The sequence below is a fragment of the Schistocerca americana genome, chromosome 5 (assembly GCF_021461395.2).
Source record: "Schistocerca americana isolate TAMUIC-IGC-003095 chromosome 5, iqSchAmer2.1, whole genome shotgun sequence".
In the NCBI taxonomy this organism is placed as follows: domain Eukaryota; kingdom Metazoa; phylum Arthropoda; class Insecta; order Orthoptera; family Acrididae; genus Schistocerca; species Schistocerca americana.
This window is the reverse complement of record NC_060123.1, coordinates 566,785,940-566,812,435: the sequence shown is the minus strand read 5'-3', so window position 1 is coordinate 566,812,435 and position 26,496 is coordinate 566,785,940. Positions and strand designations below refer to the sequence as shown.

General features: G+C 38.8%; 1 protein-coding gene across 1 annotated transcript in view; it reads right to left on the bottom strand.

The window, feature by feature from the left end:
- The window catches only part of LOC124615960 (cysteine protease ATG4B), an 82,948-nt gene that overhangs the window by 30,702 nt on the left and 25,750 nt on the right, over positions 1 to 26,496 (bottom strand). Inside the window, exons 4-6 of the mRNA XM_047144163.1 lie at positions 21,298 to 21,475; positions 21,141 to 21,220; positions 5,608 to 5,780 (exon numbers count right to left, since the gene is read on the bottom strand). Coding sequence (XP_047000119.1) covers positions 5,608 to 5,780; positions 21,141 to 21,220; positions 21,298 to 21,475 — 431 coding nt within the window. The remainder of the gene's footprint in view (positions 1 to 5,607; positions 5,781 to 21,140; positions 21,221 to 21,297; positions 21,476 to 26,496) is intronic.

Sequence of the window (26,496 nt, the reverse complement as noted above, 5' to 3'; positions counted from 1 at the left end):
AAGAGAGAGTTCACCATCTTCAAAGGTGCATTTTTATAAATAATTGTAAACACAAATTTTGGTGATGAAAAATAAATCTAGAAGAAATTTGCCAAGATGATCTCAATTTCTATAGAAAATTTTGCTTGAAAAACATTGACCATGGCTTCAAACATAACAAACAATAACACTGCTACAACTATAATGTTTCTGTGGCTCACTATGAACAAATGATTCAGTCTGTCAAACAGAAATTTTGGACAAGTTTGTTTGCAGGGCCATCCTATGCAGCAAGAATAGAAATATTTGTTTTGTAAATAAAACTGCCTTTTCCTGCTGCCGATTAATTTATTTATCCCAGACGTGTTTCGCCTTTTTCTGGTTCTAAGGCATCATCAGTGGGATCTATTAACGATACAGTATTGTTAGTTTTAGATTATTAAACAGTTCATGTCACAATTTTTTATGTGAAAAAGTAATTACTTACGATTTGCTGATCTTCGTTTCCTCTTATCTGGTCTGGTGATTGCACTACCACTTTATTACTGACATATAAGCACAACTTTGTGTACTGACCTTCTTCACACTGTTCACCACGTTTCTCCTTCTTTTTCTGGCCTACTATTGTTCTTTTGCCACTCAGTATAACTATTTCGTTGTTCACTACTTTTCAGAACATAAATATTGCAACTCCATTACGTGTTTCCTCCGCCTTGGCATGTTTGACTACTTGTTGCCAACCTAATGAAGTATACATTCAAGACTAACTTCTATTCGTGATATTTATACCCTGTGTGTGTATGAGGGAGAGGGGGGGGGGATAGGGGAGGGGGAGGGGGAGGGGGAGGGGGAGGGAGAGAGAGAGAGAGAGAGAGAGAGAGATATGAAGATTTGTTTGGATGTTGTACTAGCTGTTAGCGAGTGGTTGAAAGCCTTGGTGACAGCTGATTTGACTTTTTGTTCCAGTATTCTGTGGAGGGGTTCATGGGTAAATGAGTGTAAAGATGTTGGGTGGTATTATTATTATTATTATTATTATTATATTGGATAGTATTATTATATTGATCCTCTTTGGGAGTGTTATTCTATTGTTTTATCTATTAGTGTAAATAATGAATTGCTTGGCATGTGTACTTGATCATTCAACAGGGTTTTCCTTTGTTTTGGTTTTCTGTATGTCGTAATTTTCTTGCAGGGTTAGGAGGTGTTTTTTTATTGTTGATTCTTATTATTTTCCTGTCATCTTAGCGGTTGGTTTGTGGTCATGTTCTCTTAGGTGCTCTGCAAATGTAGAGTGGTTTGTCCCATATTTCCAGGCTCTCATGTGTTCTTTATATATGACATCAAATGTTCTATCTGTTTGTCTTATGTGTCTGTCTTCACAAGTGATACACTGTAGTTGATATATACCTGCCTTCTGGTATATGTCTCTGTTTCTTGTCAATTTTGGGGTGTATTTTTGTATAGAATTGTCTGTTGTGTATGCTATGTTTATTCTCTATCTTTCGAAAATGTTGGTGATTTTATAGGTGAGTTTGTGTTTGTATGTCACTGTGTACCATCTTGTGTTTTTCTTTCATCTTTTACTGATAATCTTGTGTTGTTGTTATGGGACTGCGTGTCCGTGTTTGGTTCTGTTGCGGTGTTGTCTATGGTTTGGTGCTTTGTGCTTTTATTTTACTTTTAATTTTGTTGTTTAGCTTTGTGACTATATTATTATAATAACCATTATTTTGTGCTGTCTGCATTATTATGCCCAGCTCTTTTTGGTAGCTTTCTTTGGTGAGTGGCACTGTGTTGAGTCTATGGAATATATGTCGAAGTGCTGCTTGCTTTTGTGTATGGATGGTTTGAGGATTGGGGAATGATAATGTCCGTTGCTGTGGGTTTATGGTAACTTTCAAACAAATGCTTATTGTTTTGTTTTTTGATTGTTATATCCAGAAAGTTAATTTGGTTGTTCTGTTCTCTCTGAATTGTGAATTTTATATTTTTATGTATCTTGTTGATGTCATTATGCAGTTTTTCAATTTTTGTTAGTGGTTCATCTATTAAGCAAAGGATGTCATCCACATAACTGAACCAATGTAATATGTTGTATTCCTTTGCTACTATTTTTGTGAAAATGATCTGTTCAATGTGGTTTACAAAAGTATTTGCAAAGGCTCCTGAAACTGGGGACCCCATTGGTAATCCATCTTCTTGTAAATAAAATTAATTATTGAATTGGAAGTACTTTTGTTCTATTATGAGCTTCATTAATGTGCATATTTCCTTAATCTGTTCATCGGGGAGTTGACTATAAGTTTTCAGGTTCTTATCTATGATTTCTATTGTTTCTGGTGCTGGTATGTTGGAATACATGCTTTTTATATCAAATGAGAGGAGTGTTGCTGTGTCTGGGATTTTTATATTTTTTATTTGTTGTATTAGTTGTGTAGTGTTTTTAATGGTTCTGTCTTCTTGTACTTTGAAATTTTCAGACAGTAATTTTAACATGTATCCCGCAAGCTTGTAAGTGGAGGATTTTCTGAAATCCAGTATGGCCTCACAGGAACATTCAGGTTGTGAATTTTTGGTTGGCTTTGGAGAACAGTTGCAGTGGGACTGATCTGTAACAAGTTTCTTTTCTCTGTGTTATCCAGTACGATGTCAGTATTTTTCAGAGTGTTTTTTACTTTTGTCTGGAATCTGTTTGCTGGGTCTGATTTTAATTTTGTAATGTTATTTTGTGAAAAGAATTCTTGTATTTTTTCAATGTATTGTTCTTTGTCTATCAGTACTACTGTGTTCCCCTTTCCTGTTTTTGCAATGATTACATTTTCATTTTGAAGTTTTCTCCTAAGTTTTCTGAGTGTTGTAGATTCTGTACTTTTGTTGTTGTGTTTTTACACTGCTTATTATTTTCTGGATTTCTTTTTTTACTAGTTCTCTATTTAGTCCAATGTTGACACTGCTATTTTCATTCCTATCTTCCTTGTCAAAACACTTTCTGCTTCTATAACTAGATTTTCTGAGAAATCTTTACATTGTATTTTAATCCTTTCTCCAGCAGCTGTCTTCCTTTACTGTTTGAATGTGTGTCAATAAGGTTCACTAATCTTGGGTAGAATTTGTGTGAGAACATGACCTCAAACCAACCACTAGTGGAGGTGATATGAAAGTAATTAGAATCAACAATAAAAAAACACCTCCTAACCCTGTAGGATAATTACCATATATAGAAAACCAAAGCAGAAAGGAAAACCCTGTTGAATGATTAAGTAGACATGCCAAGCAATTCATTATTTACACTAATAGATAAAATAATAGAATAACGCTCCCAAAGAGGATCAATATAATAACAATACCACCCAACATCTTTACACTCATTTATCCATGAACCCCTCCACAGAATATTGAAACAAAAAGTCAGATCATCTCTCGCTAACAGCTAGTACAACATCATACAATTCAATCCACCAACCCCCCCCCCCCCCCCCAAAAAAAAAAAAAGCCACCCCTCTCTCTCTCATACACACACAAAATATAAATATCATAATCTTGAACATATACTTTGTTAGTTTGGCAACAAGTAGGTAAATATTCCAAAGCAGAGGAAACACGTAATAGAGTTGCAATATTTATGTTGTGGAAAACAGTGTCCAACAAAATAGTTATATTGAGTGGCAAAAGAACTATAGTACACCACAAAAAGGAGAAACATGGTGGACAGTGTGAAGAAGGTCAGAACACAAAGTTGTGCTTATATGTCAGTAATAAAGTGGTAGTGCGACCTCCAGATCAGATGATTGGAAACGAAGATCAGCAAATCATAAGTAATTACATTTTACATAAAAAATTGTGACATGAACTGTTTAATAATCTAAAATTAACAGTACTATATAGTTATATATCCCACTGATGATGCCTTAGAACCAGAAAAAGGCGAAACGTGTCTAGGATAAATAAATTAAGTGGCAGCAGGAAAAGGCAGTTTTATTTACAAAATTAGTATTAGAAATTTTGAATGATCAAATCCTGCTTAGTTACTATTTTCTCCCAGTATTATCATTATACAATTAGAACACATTCTCTGTTTTCAGGTGACACACACATACTCTTTTGGTTACTTTGGTTATGTTTCTATATATGCATTTTTCTTCTTCAAGTCATTATATGAGGTGGGATATTGGGTAAATGGTATACCAGAATCATTTTCTCCTTTTCCAATTTAATTTCCAGATGGCATCCAGGAAGGACAATTATCTGTACTTCTCTGTATAGACATAAATTTTTGTAATTGTATCCTAGTGATCGTTACATGATATATAAGTTGGAGGAAGTTGTACATTTTTTGATTCATATTATAATATGGTCTCTTGAAATTTTGAGAATGAGGCTCTGTGGGATGCAGAGCACCTTTTTTTGTCGCATACCCTGTCAGAGCTAGTTGAACATTTCCATAACATTCACATGATAAGTAAACATTCCCTGTGGTAAGGTGAAAGTCCTGCCCGCCCCCCCCCCCACCCCCCGCTCTCTATCATTAACCCAGCTTTGGCAAATATTCCAAACAAATGAACAATACTCAAGACCTGAAAGAACAAGAATTTTGTAAGAGCCATTTGAGGGTGGATCACATGTACTTGGGATTTTTCCAATAAAACTCAGCAAGTTGTCTGTATTTCTCACAGTTAGATTTAACTCATCATTCACTCATAAATTGTTCCAGAAAGATACTCCTACATACTTGACAACTGTGACTGATTCCAGCCAGGGTCTTTTCACCTCTGCATGCACATTACATTTCATGAGTACAGGGTCAGTTAACAGTTTTTGGCTATGTGCTGATACTAACGAACTTCAACTCTTTCTGCCTTTGGCAACAATTTCTAACAGAATGTGCTCTCTACTTGTAATGGCATCATCAGCAGACTGTCAGAGAGAGCTAAAATTGTTGCCCTCCATGTCATTTTTTACATTATGAGCGGTAAAAATCTTAACACACTTTCTTGAGGTACATGGAAGCCATTTTTCCTTTTGACAATGTCTCTGCATGAAGAACAGTGTACCACATCTATTTCAGGAAACTACTGTGCTCTTCTGATTTATGTATGTGTATATGAGTTTTTGAGACTGATAATCAGTTGTAAAAGGGATGTAACAAGAAAGTTCAAAGGTATGAGCAGAAAACTGTGGTCTACTGCCACGATTATCAGCCAACTGGCAGAAGATTTAAGTTATGAAACATCAGTCAATTCAGTTAAAAGTGGAGTAAAAAATAATTTTCATCATCTGTTTCTCACTCCAACAGAGATTATCTCTAACAATGTAAAAGCAATCTAAATTATGTGAGACTAAAATTAGCTTCTTTTTCCAATAATTTTAATCCATAGCAGAAACTTCTGTGAAAGTAACAGTTCTTTACCTGATCTACATTATCCTCCTCACTGTTGTACCTCACAGCTTACATATGCAATTGAGTGGTAAACTGTCATTCCAAAAATTGAATTTAATGTAGATAGCTTCTCCCTCATTATTTATCAGAAAACAGTATTCATTCAATGAAATGAAAATGACACTAAAAGTGAGCTCTCTTTTGGAAAACATTAAAACAACATATTTGCAAGTGGAACTATTACTCACTTTAAGGCTTTCGACATATACTGGGTTTATTTCACTTAAGCCCAGTCTAAGTGGGATAACAAGCAGCAGAGGTTTCCACACATATGATGACCTGCATGAACCAGCACCTTTACCACTGCGGGGTCGTACATTGATGAATTCTTCACTTGGATCTTTATTGCAGCATAATCGTCCTGTGGTAAACAAATGAAACAAAAATTAAATCAGGAACTGACAGCAAAAGGAAGGTCCACACAGATAATTAAGATGCTATGTGAGCTGCTGACAAATTTATGCTACATTACGAAAAAAAGTTGTTATTACAAGTATCCCCTGCTCCCTACACATATACAGCACAGGAAGAATGGTTGCTTGAATGCTTCTACGCACACTGTAATTAGTCTAACCTCATACTCATAATCCTGCCAGCATTGGTCCTGCAGAGCACACAATATCCCTCCACTAGCATCATTCCAGAACATTGTTGTCAGAAAGGACAAAAAATGGCCAGTCAACAATATTCTTCCCATGGATCCTCCAAATACTTCTTCTTGTTCAAAGTATTTATTTGACCAAGCAACATTAATATTCATTTCATTTTACTTCTTATTATTAGTGGCACATGCATAGGCCACATCACTACTGCACGCTGTAGCAGCAACTTAAATCAGGCCTGTAAATTTCTACAGTCTTGACAAACATAAAATCATTAGCAACATTGTATTATTGTGGCAGGTAAACTCAGCAAAATTTTCAAACTCTCATGATAAACCATCATCCAATATCCTTCCAAGTGGATACAAGAGTAGTCTTTATGCTGATCCACCCAGAAAGATATCAATTAGGATTTTCTGTCATATTGTGTGCAACACTGGCTTCTTATAGCAAACAGGCGATTGTGATTAAAAATATCATCATCATCATCATCATTTAAGACCGATTATGCCTTTCAGCGTTCAGTCTGGAGCATAGGCATTAAAAATATGTTTATGAAAATAGCTATGTACAAATCAGTATTTAAAAAATAATTAACATCCTTATACGCGTGCTGCCTGTTCTTTTGGACATGTCCAAGATCAACTGTACAAGAAAGACCAAGTCCAAAAGAACAGACACCACACATATAAATATATTCATCTCATCGGTGCAATTAATGATCGTTCAGTGCAGATGTAATCTTCGGTTGGCCGGGGTGGCCGAGCGGTTCTAGGCGCTACAGTCTGGAACTGCGTGACCGCTACGGTCGCAGGTTCGAATCCTGCCTCAGGCATGGATGTGTGTGATGTCCTTAGGTTAGTTAGGTTTAAGTAGTTCTAAGTTCTAGGGGACTGATGACCTCAGAAGTTAAGTCCCATAGTGCTCAGAGCCATTTTTGTAATCTTCGTCTGACCTCTTGCGGGATTCAGCATGAGGCTGTGTGCAATGAGTGTAATGGACAGGGGACACAACATATGTAGTATGAGACAAGTTGGGCAATTGGGTTGGATGAGAAGCGTACTCGGATAGGCGAAGAGGTTATGGCAACCACTCGGGTAAAATGGGGCTCTGGATTTGAGTCCAAATCTGGCAAAAATTTTCACTTGTCACCACTGAATTCACTTCAGTGCCTGAATGCAGCTAAGGTCGATATTTCAATTTTGTCATCAAACATCCTTACTGCTACACAGCGATCAGTTTCTAATATTTTTGGGCTAGACACCTTTATCTCATTTTGGTTTCCTCATTCAAAATACTGTCTATTTAATTGCTCTGGACATGCTGGATAACAAATATTGTACAATGGCTGGGATTTAAACCCGGGTCTCCTGCTTGGTACAAATTTTCTTTCATCGCTTCATTCTGCATATATACATCATAGCTGCCTGAGACTTGAAAAGATCTCCGGAGCCACACAGTTGCATTTGATTCAAGCACTGGGCCTGGGTTTCAGGTAGGCTCCCCCATTTCATTTGATGCTGAGATACTATTCCAATACAGTTGGAGAACCTCTGCAACACTGTTTGACTTTAGGGGAAATACCACGTGGGTTGAGACACGACTGGGAACATGGAATTGAGGAGGGAGATGTCCTAGTGTAGTCCATGCAGTTATGCACGTCACTGTGCCGGAGTGGCATAGTGACTATCACATCTGCCTACTTAGCAGGAGATCCAGGTTCAAATCCTGGCCTTGGTACAAATTTTCATTACTCACTTCAGTCTACATATATAAATTGTAAAAAGAGGTTGGTCAAAAAGAGCACCACAAGACATAAAGCAAAACTTTGGTGCAGACATTCTATGTGTAAAGGTGCAAGCTCACTCTAGTGCATAAGGTATTGATACTCAGCCTTAATGATGATCATTCCCAAGCCCAGCAGTCATATACCCTCATTTTGCTGCACAAAAACCGCAGGAAGAGCCTTGTCTGGCAACATGTACATCAGCTAGGCAAAGTATAAGACACTGACAAGCCCATACTTTTCTTTCGCATAGACCCAGAACAACTGTTACCTCAATGAGTTAAATTATCTCTATGGCCTAAGCCTGTGCACCCTTGGACATGAATGTACCTAAACATTACTGGTCACTTTTGTGAATGAAAACAGTCTAAGTTGCAAAACCTTTTTATTAATTACAATTACGCATTTTGCCCATGTAAGACATCATCAAATTATGTAAATGTGCAATAAGATAAGCTTCAGTCATCAATTGGCACTGAAGGGCATTAACTGAGAATAAGAAGTGTCTGGACATAACATACAGTTGTCAAATGTCTTATTAGATATGTAAAGGACCTTGCATGTGGTAAGCAGCAAGGTGGTGCTGAGCAGTCTCAGCACCACCATGCTGAGCTTGCATTACTCTACGACCATATTTGATGACCGTATATTATATCCATAAGTTTCATATTCAGTTAATGCTCTTCAGCGGCAATTGATGGATGAAGCTTGTATTATTATATGGTTACATAATTTGATGGTGCCTTACAAGGGCAAAAACATAATTATTAATAATAATAATAAATTATTATTAATAAAAACAGTTTTGCAACTGAGACTGTTTACACTGAAAAATATTCATAACCAGTTGCTGCATCAGACAGTAAAAATGGAGTGGAACCAATATTATCACTGCTCGCTTCCTTGGACCCATGTGATTTACATCTACATCTACATCCATACTCTGCAAGCCACCTAATGGTGTGTGGTGGAGGGTACTTTGAGTACCTCTATCGGTTCTCCCTTCTATTCCAGTCTCTTACTGTTTGTGGAAAGAAAGATTGTCGGTATCCCTCTGTGTGGGCACTAATCTCTCTTAGATTTTATCCTCACGGTCTCTTTGCAAGATTTACGTAGGAGAGAGCAATATACTGCTTGACTCCTCGGTGAAGGTATCTTCTCTAAACTTCCACAAAAGCCCGTACCGAGCTACCTCCGTCTCTCTTGCAGAGTCTTCCACTGGAGTTTATCTATCATCTCCGTAATGCTTTCGCGACTACTAAATGATCCTGTAACGAAGGGCGCTGCTCTCCATTGGATCTTCTCTATCTCTTCTACCAACCCTATCTGGTACGGATCGCACACTGTTGAGCGGTATTCAAGCAGTGGGCGAACAAGTGTACCGTAACCTACTTCCTTTGTTTTCGGACTGCATTTCCTTAGGATTCTTCCAATGAATCTCAGTCTGGCATCTGCTTTACTGGTGATTAATTTTATATGGTCATTCAATTTTAAATTACTCCTAATGCCTACTCCCAGGTAATTTATGGAATTGAGTGCTTCCAGTTGCTGACCTGCTATATTGTAGCTAAATGATAAGGGATCTTTCTTTCTATGTATTCGCAACACATTACAATTGTCTACATTGAGATTGAATTGCCATTCCCTGCACCATGCGTCAATTCCCTGCAGATCCTCCTGCATTTCAGTACAATTTTCCATTGTTGTAAACCTCTCGATATACCAAGGCATCATCCGCAAAAAGAATCAGTGAACTTCCGATGTTATCCACAAGGTCATTTATACACTACTTGCCATTAAAATTGCTACACCATAAAGATGACGTGCTACAGATGCGAAATTTAACCGACAGGAAGAGGATGCTGTGATATGCAAATGATTAGCTTTTCAGAACATTCACACAAGGTTGGCACCGGTGGCGACACATACAACGTGCTGACATGAGGAAAGTTTCCAACCGATATCTCATACACAAACAGCAGTTGACCGGCGTTGCCTCGTGCAACATTGTTGTGATGCGTACCATCATGTTTCCAACTTTGATAAAGGTCGGATTGTAGCCTATCGCAATTACAGTTTATCGTATCGTGACATTGCTACTCGCGTTGGTCGAGATCCAACGACTGTTAGCAGAATATGGAATTGGTGGGTTCAGGAGGGTAATACGGAACGCCGTGCTGGATCCCAATGGCCTCATATCACTAGCAGTCGAGATGACAGGCATCTTATCCACATGGCTGCAACGGATTGTGCAGCCACGTCTCAATCCCTGAGTCAACAGATGGGGACGTTAGCAAGACAACAACCATCTGCACGAACAGTTCGATGACGTTTGCAGCAGCATGGACTATCAGCTCGGAGACCATGGCTGCGGTTACCCTTGACGCTGCATCACAGACAGGAGCACCTGCGATGATGTACTCAACGATGAACCTGGGTGCACGAATGGCAAAACGTAATTTTTTCGGATGAATCCAGGTTCTGTTTACAGCCTCATGATGGTCGCATCCGTGTTTAGTGACATCACGGTGAACGCACATTGGAAGCGTGTATTCGTCATCGCCATACTGGCGTATCATCCAGCGTGATGTTATGGGGTGCCATTGGTTACACGTCTCGGTCACCTCTTGTTCGCACTGACGGCACTTTGAACAGCAGACGTTACATTTCAGATGTGTTGCGATCCGTGGATCTACCCTTCATTCGATCCCTGCAAAACTCTACAAGGATAATGCACGACCCCATGTTGCAGGTCCTGTACGGGTCTTTCTGCATACAGAAAATGTTCGACTGCTGCCCTGGCCAGCAAATTCTCCAGATCTCTCACCAATTGAAAACGTCTGGTCAATGGTGGCCGAGCAACTGGCTCGTCACAATACACCAGTCACTACTCGTGATGAACTGTGGTATCGTGTTGAAGCTGCATGGGCAACTGTACCTGTACACACCACCCAAGCTCTGTTTGACTCAATGCTCAGGTGTATCACGGCCGTTATTATGGCCAAAGGTGGTTGTTCTGGGTACTGATTTTGCAGGATCTATGCACCCTAAATGCGTGAAAATGTAATCACATGTCAGTTCTAGTATAATATATTTGTCCAATGAATACCCATTTATCATCTACATCTCTTCTTGGTGTAGCAATTTTAATGGCCAGTAGTGTATATATTGTGAATAGCAACAGTCCTACGACACTTCCCTGCGGCACACCTGAAATCACTTTTACTTTGGAAGACTTCTCTCCATTGAGAGAATGAGGTGGTTGTGATGTCTGGTTTTATTTGTGTGCTAGTTTTCAATGAGGAAACTCTCAATGCATGATATAAGATTCCAGTCATTGAAAGCCTCCATCAGACCATAGTAACAAGATTAATGACCCAGAATTCCAGACTAAAATGTAATGGTGCGACATAATAAATGGGCTAGGCATTCAAACAGTAAACACCCAAAACAACTGGCAAAATATTTAAAAAAATTCACCCTAACTTGCTTCTTTAGTACCTGCTGCAGCACAACAGTGAAGTGCAAGAACCTAACCGAAATAACACAGAGCCACTAGGCCAGACTGCTTTTACACCCTATTTGGAGCATGCTGTTTTGAAAAATCGTGTCACATGGATTAAGCCTCTAGCTCGAAGCAGCACATAAATCTGAGTCCAGAATAGCCCTGACACTCATCTTTGTTTTCCAAACTGTTGTTCTGTACAGCAGTGGGTCTCAAACTTTTTTGGCACAGAACCCTTTCGAAATACTTTATGGAATCCTGAAATAAGCAAAACCTGGTTTTATGTCCTTTCTTTAACTATAATCATTTAATGAAAACCATACAAAATTAAACGCATTATACACTACTGACTTCTACAACAATGTACAAAACAACACACAATAATACAATAAACGAGTCCGAGAGGAAAATTGTGGAAATTCATCATGAACACTGCACTAAAACTCATCAAGTGACATTGTTTTGAACAATGATTCATGCTTGAATCTGATGTCAGTTCTAAAAAGGATTCACTGGTTCTGTTTGAAGTATTGTCTGGCTTCTGCAAATTTGGCACAAAAGGATTCTGAAGCCATAAATTCATTTTCAGTTTTGTATGCTGCTCTTCAGGAAAATACATCTCAAAATATGCATACATATTATGGAGACATTGACCAATTCTTCAAATACATTGACAGAAAAAACATCGCAACACCAAGAAGGCGTTGTGTGACATAAACAAAAGTTGGTACGCATGTTACTGCATCTGAAAGATGATGTCCAATCAAATTGCACACCAATTGCATAAGAGTGGTGCTAGTAGTGCCACTATGAGGATGCAAATCAGGTTTGCTTTGAATACACATTGTAATGGTTGTGAGCATTAGTTACCTTTGAGATTGGACATATTGAGCTGATGTTAATCAAGAATGTCTTTAAACAAAGATGCCATTATCAAAACCTCACTGATGTTGAATGAGGTCGTGTATAGGGCTATGGGATGCAGGGTGGTCCTTCTGTGATATTGCAGAAAGACTTGGCTGGAATCAGCCACTGCACACAACTGCTCACACCGGTAGTCATGAGAACGTGCAGCCACAAATGACTGGGCTCCAGACGGCCACATGGCGCTACTGAGAGGGAAGACCAGAGCCTTCAGTGTATGGCTCTGGCGCATCATACTGCACCTGTAGCAGCAATTTGAGCAACAATTAGCGCCACAATGACACAGCAAACTGTCACAAATAGTGCCTTCAAATACAGCTCTGAGCCAGACGCTAGGTAGTATGCAATTTTACTGACCCCAAACAACCACCATTTTCAACTTCAGTGGTGTCAAGCAAGAGCTCATTGGAGGGCTGGGTGGAGGACCGTTGTGTTTTCTAATGATAACTGGTTCTGCCTCGGTGCCAGTGATGGCCATGTGTTGGTTAGGAGGAGGCCAGTTGAGGGCCTGCAACCAACCTATCGGCAAGCTAGACACATTAGACCTTTACCTGGCTTTATGGTCTGGGATGTGATTTTGTCTTGGCAATAGGAACACACTCATGGTTACCAAACACATGATCACTCTCATGGTTACCCACACACCCTGATTGCAAAATTGTACATCAATCTGGTGGTTCGATATGTTGTGCTGGCATTCATGAACAGCATTCCAGGTAGTGTTTCCAACACAATAATGCTCACCCACATACCACTGTCGACATGTTGCCTCAGCCTGCTCAATCACCAGATCCTGTCTCCAATCGAGCACATATGGGACACCATCAGACAACACCTACGTCATCCACAAACAGCATTAACCATCCCCGTATTGACCGATCAAATGCAACAGGCATGGAACTCCGTCACACAAACTGACAGTCAGCACCTGAACAACACAATGCACTCATGTTTCCATGCTTGCATTCAACATTCTGGCTATTAGACCAGTTGTTAATGTACCAGCATTTCACATTTGCAGTGGCTTATCTCACACTTACACTAAGCTGTGATCTTAAATAGGTTACCTAGACAAATATGTTCCTGGAATTTCATTTCTCTCCATTAATTATTTTTTTGGTGCAGTGATTTTTTTTCCATCATTGTATTTCATTTGGTAATCCTGCTGCCTCACGAACAAACACATTCAGTATTAAAAAGCTTTCTAGTTTTCTCTTGGCAACACAAATAATCCAAAATTCTAATTGTTTTTAAGGTGGTTTTTTTCTTATTAGTACTGAAAAATGTTCTGTTTTCCTTGTAAAGATAGATTTAATTCATTAATTTTCCCAAATGTATCTCCTGAAAAAGCTAACCTCAACAACCAAGTTACTTCACTCACATGATCTTTTAATTTAAAAGAAGAGTCAGTCATAAAAGCTTATAATAATTCAGCTCTTAGTTCAAATAACGTCTTACCCCACGATAACCATTTAACATCTGTTTGGAGCAGTAGAGTTTCATGGCTGCTCCTGTGATCTACACATAACATTGAAAATAGTCAGCACTGAAGAGGGCGCGATTTAACATAATTGATTATTTTTACTGCTTCATCCAGAACTAAATTTAGATTTTGCACCATCATCTTTATCATGAGTGCTCGTCTACGCAGGATACAATGGCTGCAATTGCAGTTAGGTACTTTACTTTTCATTAGTGATACTGCTCCTGTTGTTTCACCACTCACTGCCTTGGTCCTATCTGTACAAATACTGATATAATCATTCAAGTCACGATGGTATATTTTTTAAAAAAAATTGCTAATCACGATAAAAATTTCTTTTCCAATAGTGTTGATTGGCTGTGATGCACAATAAGAAAGTCTTCTTTGAGTGAATATCTATATGGCTGTCCAGTAGTCCAGCAACATCAGTCAACTCAACCATTTGCAAGACAAATTTGTTGTGTTGAAAGTGACCAACTAGTTATTGTTTGCTATAGTCTTTAAGATCATTAATTCAACATGGAACAGTGTCATTCGAAAGGGACACTGCAGAAAGATGCTCTGCGGATTTTTCATTGAGCATACATTGCATTATGTCTGTCACATGATTTTATTGAATTCTCAGTGTACACATTGTCATACAGAATTCTATGAGATGTACAGGATGATTGTAATTGAAATTAAGCTTTCAAAACACTGTAGAAATAACACCACTGGTCACAATGATGTCAAATTGCAGCGGAATATTATTGGAGAAGGGGGAAAATATATAGCAGAAGCGAAAAAATAGTGTGAAAATTGATCAATAGATGGCACTGTATGTGTCAGAATATGTAAATGAAAACACCTGTCATGTGCACGACCCATTAAAGTTGGTATAAACACAGGGGATACACTGCTTTTCCTCCTTTCATGTTTGCAACATTCGCCATGACTGCCTCAATGCAGGATCATGCTCTGCTTGTAAAGCTGAATTACAAGAATGATGATTGTGCACATGTCGCTCTGCAGTTCCAGACACTGAATGGTTTGAAAAACGGCATTGGTCCGATGACTGCTGTGGGGTCTGGAGAAAATGATTCGGAAATTCAAAGTGACAGGTTCTTTTGGTGTGCCAACCTGGTAGAGGGAGGAAACGAATTGATTCGACATCAGTGGAAGCAGTGGCCACAGCAATGCAGGAGGAGACGAGTGGTGGTGTGCAAACATGTAGTGCACAGAGAATTGCCCAAACAATGGACATACCCATGAGCGTGGCGCGTAAAATCCTGCGAAACATCCTTCTTTGCTATCCATTCAAAATTACCCATCTGCACGAGTTGCTTCCTGTTGACCTGCCAGCAAGAGAGACCTTTGCTTTAGAATTTCTTGCTTGCATGAAAGTGGACAATGATTGGCCCTGGAGGATTATGTGGACAGACGAAGCCCACTTCCATCTGACAGGATACGTCAATACACAGAATTGTTGAATGTGGGCAAATCAACCAGTAACACTTTATCCTGAAAAGGTCACTGTGTGGTGCAGGTTTACAGCATCATTTATCATAGGGCCATATTTTTTCGAACAGACAGGTGCTTCCGGTCCTGTTCCCTGTACTGTCACTGGTAAGCTCGATGAGTGTCTTTTGCATAACCACGTCAACTCTCCAACAGCGTGCATGTGTGGATGGGATCATTTTTATGCAAGATGACGCACTTCTGCACATTGCATATCCAGTTAAGCAGCTGCTGAAGCGCCATTTCAGAACTGCTAGAATTATCAGCTGCCATTTCCCTACAGCCTGGCTGTCTCAATGACCTGATCTTAATCCATGTGACTTCTGGTTGTGGGGCAATCTGAAAGATGATGAGTTCAGTGTTCCGGTTGCAAACTTAGCTGCAATGAAGACCACGCATTGCGCAACACATTCTGAATGTGACCCTGGAAACACTTTGATCAGTTGTGGAACATGCTGTTTCTCGATGTCAACTTGTTGCAGAAAACTGTGGACAGCATATTGGACATGTTTTGCACCAGTCACTCAGAAATTAATAATCCGATTTGATTTTGATTTATGCTTTTTATGTGGTTTTGGGCCTCAGGACAATTAAAAAACCGATTTTTCCCCTTCGAAGTGATATGACCTCGCCGTGGATGGGCTTACGTAACTAACAGTATCACACCTGTACACCCATACACACTGAGTAGTACAGTTTGCTTAGCATCAAACATACACATTAGGCATTGTTGTGTGATTATTTGTCATTTGTAGCCGACCACTATTAAATTATGATAGTTACAGTGCCATCAATTGCTACATTTTGTAACTATTTATTTTTCTTGTGCCATACATTTTCCCCGTTCTCCAATAATATTACGTTGCAATTTGACGTCATTCTGACCAGTGGTGTTATTTCTACAGCTGTTTGAAAGTTTAATTTTAATTATAATTAGCCTGTACTATTACCAAAAATGTAGTAAAATATGTGAAAGCTCTCACGATTATGAGGACTACTTCATGTAATTTAATCTGTAACACAGGAACTCGAATAAGTGTTGATTTAGACCCTGAGATATATTCAGGCGGCTCAAATAGAGAATTACCAGCAAATGACTGGGGATGAGTTTAAAAGTTAAAGTCACAATATGTTACAAATATATATGTAACAAATATACATAATTCAGATTGATGCTGTAATACATAGTAATAACTGAAGGGAAAAGAATGAATCTTATAGATGTTGTTTATCTCTGCACACTGTGTCTACAAACAGGTCCACATAGGATTTGTTAAACACCACACTTTGTGTTGTTAAAGTTTGAGGATTGTTTGATACATTATTTCATTGAAACAAAACGATCTGGAAAGATACACTAAAATTTAAAGCAAACAAAAGCTTACTAATTTAACAAAAGATTCACACAATATTGAAAATTAACTCATGCACAAATATCTATAAAAACCTCGAACAGGGCTGCTGAGATTAGCACTTAGAGACAGAGAGTACTGGAGAGAACACTACTTTTACCACAGCAAATATATTGGATGGCATGTTGTATGACTGGGATATTGTCAGATCCTTTTGCACAATCAGCATGAAAATCGAGCACAAGTTGCACAAAACAAATGACCAGTGGTTTTCCCATGGCCAGATAGTGGGCATAGAACACACCACCTTCAAAGTCATACAGATAGTGTGCTTTTCATGTAGTGGGTACCCAACACATGGGACACACGACCTTCAAAGTCATGCATACAATTTGCTTTTCACGTGAACCATGTCAAGGATTGTTGGTGAATATCATGATGAGCCACAAATACTTTTAAAATGCTTTACTTTGGTTACTTCAAATCAGGAAGAACAACCACTATCAGAGTCAAATGCTATGGGCAACAACACATTGATTGCAATACGTTCAAATATCACAGCCGATAGGCATACCCAAAAACAGTAAATCCTCCCCTATTATGGATGACAATAACTGATGAACAGCAACACTATTTTGAACCACCACTATGCTATGAGATATAGAAGCTACAGCCCCATATATGTACCTCTACTCACCACACATCATACGACAAAGATATTAGCATGGATGCAGGAAAACTGCCACTGGATTCTTAAAAGATGGAAAATGGTTGCCTGAACTGATGAGTCATCATACAGGTTTGTATACGCTGAAGGTAGAGCACGAGTATGTTGGTAGACAACATGAGGCAATGCATCCTGCCTGCCAAGAGGTACTGTTCAAGCATATGATGGAGATATTTTTGCACGCAAGATAAAACGGTGTTCCCCCATATGTCTGGCATCATCTCTCAAAGGTGTATGTTACAGAAAATTGTCCAACCATGTGCATTCATTTATTTGCTTACAACACTCCACAAGTGACTTGTACCTTTATGCAGACAGTGCACCATCACATTGCTTCTGAAATGTGTCAGAACTGTTTGATAAAACTCTACAGACACTGGGACACTTGTAGCCCCTCCCCCTTTCCTTAACCACATTTCTACTGAATAGATGTGGAAAATGACTGAGCAAAAAGTGAAACTCTGAACTCACCGTCGATCAGTCTCCACGAGTTGTGGTCAATGGTTGAGTAGTCATAGATCAGGATAGCTCCCCTGGCCTTTTAGTGACTTGTGAAGTTGGTACAACGTAGATGACTTCAATTCAATTGATCATGAGATCACTTTACCCATCTACATCAAAAAAAGACATTTTCAACACGGAATGAGATTACGTGCAAGATACTGATTTATTTTCCTAAGGCACTAGAGACTCAAGTTATGTTGAAAATCTGCCATTATCAATTTTGTCTGAAAAAGGAAACAAGATCTCAGTTTCCCAATCTTTCATTCTGGTGATACCACTGCGAAATTATTTTTTTGCAGAAAGAGGCCTGTTATCTAGCAAGAATTTTAGGTTTACAAGAAATATTTTCATAAGGAATATGTAGCAAGTTTCTTTATCACTAATGCACAGCATGACAGTCATCAAATCTCCAAAAAAATATAGGAACTTGAGCTAACTGGTTTATTATACAGCTGGTTAATGAAATACAAAATATCAGATACATAAAGGAATAGTGAAGTATGTGATACTCTGTAATTTTTATCATGTTCATGAATATTTATGATTGTGTTTGTTTCTGTTACTGTTATTAATTACTATTTAACATCACTTTAAATAATTAATGGCCTGCAGAAGACAAAGTTCATCATCTCATTTCTTATGCAAAGTTACTTTTCTGTACAAACAAACTAAATGTACATAGAGTCAAGCACCACTCACTTGGAGCATTCATTCAGGTGAGATTGTGTTTCTAGTGGAACGCAGTTCAGTGACTCGGTGCAAATGCAAAATGGAGCAAATGACTGAACAGCTGCACGCCATCAAATTTTGTGTTGGACTGGGGAAATCAGACATGGAGACTTTGGCCATAATTCATCAAGTGGTCAAGCATGAGAGCATGTCACCAACTAAAGTTTTCAAGCGACATAAGTTCTTCAAAGATGGCCGAGAGAGTGTAGAGGTCAAGCCCCACATTGGAAGGCCTTTAACATCAAGAACCAACAACAGTGTGCAACATGTGCATGAAGTGCTGGATTCTGACCATTACTTATGTGTGTACATAGTCAGAGATGCAACTGGAATTGATAAGATGGCAGTGCAAACCATTATCATTCAAGATTTGGTAACGCGAAATATCTGCACTAAATGTGCCCTGGAGGTCTTGATGGACAACCAAGAGCAGAGGTAAGTGTCTGCTAATAAAGACCTTTTGCAGTGCATTGAAGCAGATCCCAACTTTTTGAACAATGTAATCACAGGAAACGAAACTTGGATATTCAAATATGACCCAGAAACAAACTAGCAAAGTTCCGAATGGCAAACTGCTGCACCACCTCATCCAATAAAAGCTCAAATGAGCAAATCCAGAATGAAACCTATCCTCATTGTTTTCTTCGATGCGAGAGGGGTGGTCCTCTATGAATTTGTACTGGAGGAACAGTGCTTCTTACCCAGAAGTGGTAAGAAGAGTGAAGAGAAGGGTCAACCAATGGAGACCAGTCATAACTGGGAATTGGAAATTCAGAGTGTGCAAAAGTACTCTTTTTCCTGGATGAAAATACACTATATCCCATTGTGAAAGTACTTTTTTTCCAAATTAAGTGATAATATACTTTCCGTTGAAGATATAAAAGGCTTTACACACCGCTGTAGAACTTCCCACACCTTAGGATTCATAATGCAGCAAAAACAAAAAAAGAATTGCATTTTGGAAAGATCTTTAATGTGTGGCAACACTCAATTTTTTTTCTGTCCTCCCGCCCCCTTCCCCCGAGTGTGTGATCAGGCAGCATGAACCGCAGCAGCTGAATATTTACGACATGCACAATTATAAACTTCACTACAGTGAACCAAAAATTTTGTGGGTTACCTGACTGAATATACGTTCCGTCGAGCACTTTGACTTTTCCATAGAAAAACCAATCACAGGTGAAACTGCCCAAGAACTCAAATTGCACTGTTTTTTGAAGGATAATTGTACTTTTTGCCATTGTTATTGCATTTGTAATCTATGAAGGCACTAAAATAAATATGGAAGGCTAACTTTGAAACTTGGTCTTTTTTAGCATGTTTTACCCTTTAAGATATATTAATCGCAAATGCGCCAGTGAAGTTTTATTTTATTTAATGGCACAAATGGCTGGTCTTCTGGGCTCAAACGTTTTCTAAGTGGCTGGTCCTTGAATTGTTAAGTTTTGCATGAGAATCAAATGGTCCACGATTTAACAAATTCATCACACACATTCTCATGTGTAACGTAATTCATCTTGCATAAACAGAAATTTACTTTCTAAGTAATGCTTCTCAAACCAACATTCACAATACTTTCCCGCAACCTGTTAGAAATGCAAACAGTTGTGATGTTGCACTCACTGAACATAGTTTGTTGTTAACGAAGTATTGCATAGTCTTTGACACATTTTGCTGTCGGCAGATGATTGTTGTGCAGTGTGTTTTGCTGTTGTGAATGGCACATTACCTTTGTAACTGAAGTTTCTTTTGGTGTTAGTCTCTCACTTATGTTTTACTGCTGCAGTATTATTCTGGAGTAGTAGGATAAAGGAAAATTCTTTGTTATAGAATCATTTCTTTACCAACTAAAATTACAAAAAATTAACTGAAAATTAAAACAGCAAAAAGTTCCCATGTTTTTCCCAGATTCTCGTGGATTAGAAAACTCCCAGGGTTTTACTAGATTTCCCAGTTGTCCTGGGGCATATAAACTGCTCCATGGTGGCCGACTACCTGACAACAGGTGGCATTGCGATGATTCCCCAAGCCCCTTACAGTTCAAACTTGGCACCAGCCTACTATTTCCTATTCACAAAAGTGAAATTCTCCCTCAGAGGACATCACCATGGAACCCAAGTGCCATCAAAGAAACTTGCATGTGCATCCTTAATGACCTTCCAGAATCCGCCTACCAGGGAGCCTTTGAGTCGAGGAACAGCTGCTGACAAAAGTGTGTCGGCACTCGGGCTGTATGAATAACTTTAGGCATTGTAGCAATATCTCGAATAAATCTATTTCACTGAAACTTTTCCTAATATTTTTCATACAAACCCTGTATATATTTCCATTTAGTCAAGTCAATAGTCTGAAATCCAGGAAGATGGAAATCATTCATGTAATGCAATTTTTTTACATGATATACAGGATTTTCGAAATAGAAGTTTCTGCAAAACACTGTAAAATGTTGTAGTCAATCACTAAAGATGTAAAAATTTCCAAAAATATCAATGTTTAACATTATATATATTTGAAACTCTAAATATAAGATTTTAAATAGCATTTTAAGCAGTATCTACAGGATATCACCCATTAGCCAATATATGAATGTGCAATAATCATGTGTGGCTTACTGATATCATTAATGACTACAGTGTTGTCCAGGGCAATGTGGATAACAAGTGAGCTCCATTCATCATACACAGCAAGTTTCCTGGAAAGGTAAACATATGTTAGCAATACAAAAGTTATGCTGCACTATTTATAAAGCCTTAGTTACATTAATCTTACTTTAAAACTTGTGCAACAGTGTTAGGACCAAACCACTGTCCGACTTCTTTCCCTTCTGACGCACCCATTAATGCAATCTGATGTATGGAGAAGGGAGCTGCACGACGATCTTCAAACATGTGAAGAATTTTTAGGTATGTGCTGTTTTTTGTGTCTACTGACCAGCGCCAGTCTCTTCCTGAAAAAAGTGATGACAAGACTTTTAAAGAAACGAATACAGTGATCTTTATGTGCTTGAACAGTTGCCTTCATCTTCCTTATGAAATATTAAAATAAATCTATTTTCAACTGAATATGATGCTACGATAACAGGTTCATAATTGTTTTTCAAAAACAACGTTTTTTTCAACAATAAACTTTGTACCAATGGCCACAGCCGGTATTTCTCAGATACGCAACAATAACCTCATTAATCAAAAAGAAATGGATCTGTCCAGACTGAATCTTTCACTCTGCTGTGGAGAGTATGCTGTTTTGAAACTGTCCGACAGATTAAAACTGTGTGCCATACCAGGACTCAGATCTAGAACTTCACCATTCGCTGACAATGCACTTACCAACTGAGCTGTCCAAGAGTCATGACCTACCCTCCCAGTGTCTCTTCCATCAGCGCCGATCTACTTCTTTCCTACACTTTTAATCTGTCAGGAAGTTTCAAAGCAGAAAACACTGCAATACATAGTGCAAAATTCATTATGGAAACAATCCCCTAGGCTGTGGCTAATCCATTTCTCCCCAACGTCCTTACTTCCTTGAGTGCTAGTCCTCAACATATGCAGGAGAGTTTCTGCATCTACGCTCCACGAGCCACCTTAGCATGGGGTGCTTCTGGTATACTATCATTTCTGCCATTCTCTGTTCCATTTCTGAATACTGTAAGAATGACTGTTGATAAGCTTCCCATGAGCTCTAACTTACCTGATTCTCTTATCTTGACATTTCACAAGATGTATGTGGGAGGTACTAACATGTTGCCTGATCACAACATGTAGAGTTCTATCTGCAATGAAGTCTTAAAACCAGTCACAAATCTGGACCAGTATTCAGCAAGCTTACATTTTGTCCTTGAAATGACAGTATGAAACAGTACTGAATGACATGTGGAGGTCTAGGAACATGGCATCCACCTGGAAGCCACTGTCTATTGTATTCTGGATCTCATGGATGAACAGTGTCTGAGCTGAGTTTCATGAGATCTCTTTCCAAGGAATCCATATTAATTTAGGAAGATGAGATATTCTTTCACCAAGAGGCTTATAATGCATGCACTTAAAATAAGTTCCATAGTCCTGTAACACATGATGCCCATGCCTATCACAGTAATAAAAATTTACATGCCAACTAGCACCGCAAATGATGAAGAGATTGGAGAAATGTATGATGAGGTAAAAGAAATTATTCAAATAGTTGAAGGAGATGAAAATTTAATTGAGATGGGGGAATGGAATTCCATAGTAGGAAAGGGAAGAGAATGAAAATAATAGGTGCATGTGAACTGTGAGACAGGAATGAAAGAGGAAGCTGCCTGGTAGACATTTGGACAGAGCATACGTTAATCATTGCTGACACTTGGTTTAATAAACATAAAAGAAGGTTGTGTCTGTGGAAGAGACCAAGAGACACTGGAAGGTTTCAGACTGATTATATAATGGTTAGACAGAGATTTCGGAACCAGGCTGTAAACTGTAAGATATTTCTAGATGCAAATGGGGAATCTGACCACAATTTATTGGTTATGAACTGTACATTAAAACTGAAGAAATTGAAAAAAGGTAGGAAATGAAAGAGATGGGACCTGGATAAATTGCAATAACCAAAGTTTTTGAGAGTTTCAGAGGGAGCATTAAGCAATGGTTGGCTAGAACAGAGGAAAGAAATACCGTAGAAGATGAATGAGTAGCTTTAAGAGATAAAATAATGAAGGCAGCAGAGGATCGAATATGTAAAAAGTCAAGACCTACTGGAAGTCCTTAGGCAACACAGGAGATACTGAATTTAACTGATCAGAAATAGTAGGTAATTTGAAAATGCAGCAAATGAAGCAAGTGGAAGGGAATACAAACGTTTAAAAAATTATATAGACAGGAAGTGCAAAATTGCTAAGTAGCATATTTCACTAGGGCAAAGAATGATATTGCCTATAGGAAAATTAAAGAGGCCCTTGGGGAAAGGAGAAGCAGCTGTATGAACATCAACAGCTCAGATGGTAAACCAGTCCTAAGCAAAGAAGGAAAAACTGAAAGGTGGAAGGAATATTTAGAGGGTCTATACAAGGGAGATGAACTTGAAAGCTACATTATAGAAAGGGAAATGGACATAGATGAAGATGAGATGGGAGATACGATACTGTGGCAAGAATTTGACAAAGTTCTGAAAGATCTAAGTCGAGACAAGGCCCAAGGGGCAGACAATATTCCATCAGAACTACTGATAAGACTTGGGAGAGCCAGCCATGACAAAACTCTTCCATCTGGTGTGCAAGATGTATGAGATAGGTAAAATATCCTCAAACTTCATGAAGAATGTAGTAATTCCAATTCCGAAGAAGGCAATTGCTGACAGGCATCAAAATTACTGAACTACCAGTTTAATAAGTGATGGGTGCAAAATACTAACACAATTCTTTGCAGAAGAATGGAAAAAACTGATAGAAGTCAACTTCGGAGAAGATCAGTTTGGAGAAATGTAAGAACACATGATGCAATACTGACCCTATGACTTAGAAGATACATTAAGGATAGGACAATCTACATTTATAGCATTTGTAGACTTAGAGAAAGCTTTTGGCAATGGTGACTGGAATACTCTCACTGAAATTCTGAAAGTAGCAGGGAGCGAAGGGGTATTTACAACTTGTACAGAAACCAGCCGGCAGTCATCAGAGTCGAGGAGCATGAAAGGGAGGCGGTGGTTGAAAAGGCAGTAAGGCAGGGTAAGGCCTATCCCCGATGTTATTCAATACGTACGATGAACAAGCGTTAAAGGAAACCAAAGAAAAATTTGGCAAAAATTTCAGAGAAACAAAATAAAAATGCTGAGGTTTGCCGATGACATTGTCAGAGACAGCAAAGGACTTGGAAGAGCTGCTGAACAGAATGGACAGTACCTTTACAGGAGGATTAAGATGAAAATGAACAAAAGTGAAACAAGGATAATGGAATGCAGTCAAATTAAATTGTGTGATGCTAATGAAATCAGATTAGGGAACAAGATACTTAAAGTAGTAGATGAGTTTTGCTATTTTGGTAGCAAAATAACTGATGGTGGCCAAAGTGGAGAGGATATAAAATGTAGACTGATAATGGCAAGAAAAGCATTTCTGAAGAAGAGACATTTATTAACATTGAATATAGATTTCTACATCTACATCTACATTGATACTCCGCAAGCCACCCAACGGTGTGTGGCGGAGGGCACTTTACGTGCCACTGTCATTACCTCCCTTTCCTGTTCCAGTCGCGTATGGTTCGCGGGAAGAACGACTGTCTGAAAGCCCCCGTGCGCGCTCGAATCTCTCTAATTTTACATTCGTGATCTCCTCGGGAGGTATAAGTAGGGGGAAACAATATATTCGATACCTCATCCAGAAACGCACCCTCTCGAAACCTGGTGGGCAAGCTACACCGCGATGCAGAGCGCCTCTCTTGCAGAGTCTGCCACTTGAGTTTATTAAACATCTCCGAAACACTATCACGGTTACCAAATAACCCTGTGATGAAACGCGCCGCTCTTCTTTGGATCTTCTCTATCTCCTCCGTCAGACCGATCTGGTACGGATCCCACACTGATGAGCAATACTCAAGTATAGGTCGAACGAGTGTTTTGTAAGCCACCTCCTTTGTTGATGGACTACATTTTCTAAGCACTCTCCCAATGAATCTCAACCTGGTACCCGCCTTACCAACAATTAATTTTATATGATCATTCCACTTCAAATCGTTCCGCACGCATACTCCCAGATATTTTACAGAAGTAACTGCTACCAGTGTTTGTTCCGCTATCATATAATCATACAATAAAGGATCCTTCTTTCTATGTATTCGCAATGCATTACATTTGTCTATGTTAAGGGTCAGTTGCCACTCCCTGCACCAAGTGCCTATCCGCTGCAGATCTTCCTGCATTTCGCTACAATTTTCTAATGCTGCAACTTCTCTGTATACTACAGCATCATCCGCGAAAAGCCGCATGGAACTTCTGACAGGTAGGAAGTTTTTATGCAGGCATTTGTTTGGAGTGTAGCCATGTATGGAAGTGAAACATGGATGACAAACAGTTTGGATAAAAAGAGAATAAAAACTTTTGAAATATGGTGCTACAGAAGACTGCCAAAGATTAGATGGGTCAATAATGTAACTAATGAGAAAGTACAGAATAGAATTGGGCAGACAAGAAATTCGTGGCACAGCTTGACCAAAAGAAGGGATCGGTTGATAGGATGCATTCTGAGACATCAAAGGGTCACCAACTTACAACTGCAGGGAAGTGTGTGGTGTAAAAATCATAGAGGGAGATCAAGAGATGAATACAGTAAGCAGATTCAGAAAGATGTATGTTGCAGTTGTTAACTGGAGATGAAGAGGTTTGCACAGGATAGAGCAGCACTAAGAGCAACAACAACAAACGTCAGATTCTAACCAACTACACTGAAATCTCTTGAGACATTTCACACTTCAGGATACAAAATGTTAGGAGACAAACAGCTCATACACAGGCATTGAAGTAGCCTGGCTGTAATCTATGTGACCGTATTCTGAAACCATTGATCATGCAAAACCCTACTCTCACTTTTCTCACATGATATACTGAAAAATTTGGATCAAGGTAGTCAGGCAGATGCAGTATTTCTTGATTTTCGAAAATCATTTGACTCAGTACTACATCTACACTTATTGTCAAAAGTACAATCATATGGGGTATCAAGTGGAATTTGTGACTGGATTGAGGATTTTTTGGCAGGGAGGATGCAGCATGTTATCTTGGTTGGAGAGTCATCATCAGATGTCGAAATAATTTTGGGTGTGCTCCAAAGAACTGTGTTGGGACCCTTGCTGTTCTTGTTGTATATTAATGACCTTGAGGACAATATTAATATTAACCTCAGACTTGTTGCAGATTATGTAGCTATCTATAATGAAGCACTGTGTGATAAAAGGCGCATAAATATAGAGTCAGATATTGATAAGACCTCAAAGTGGT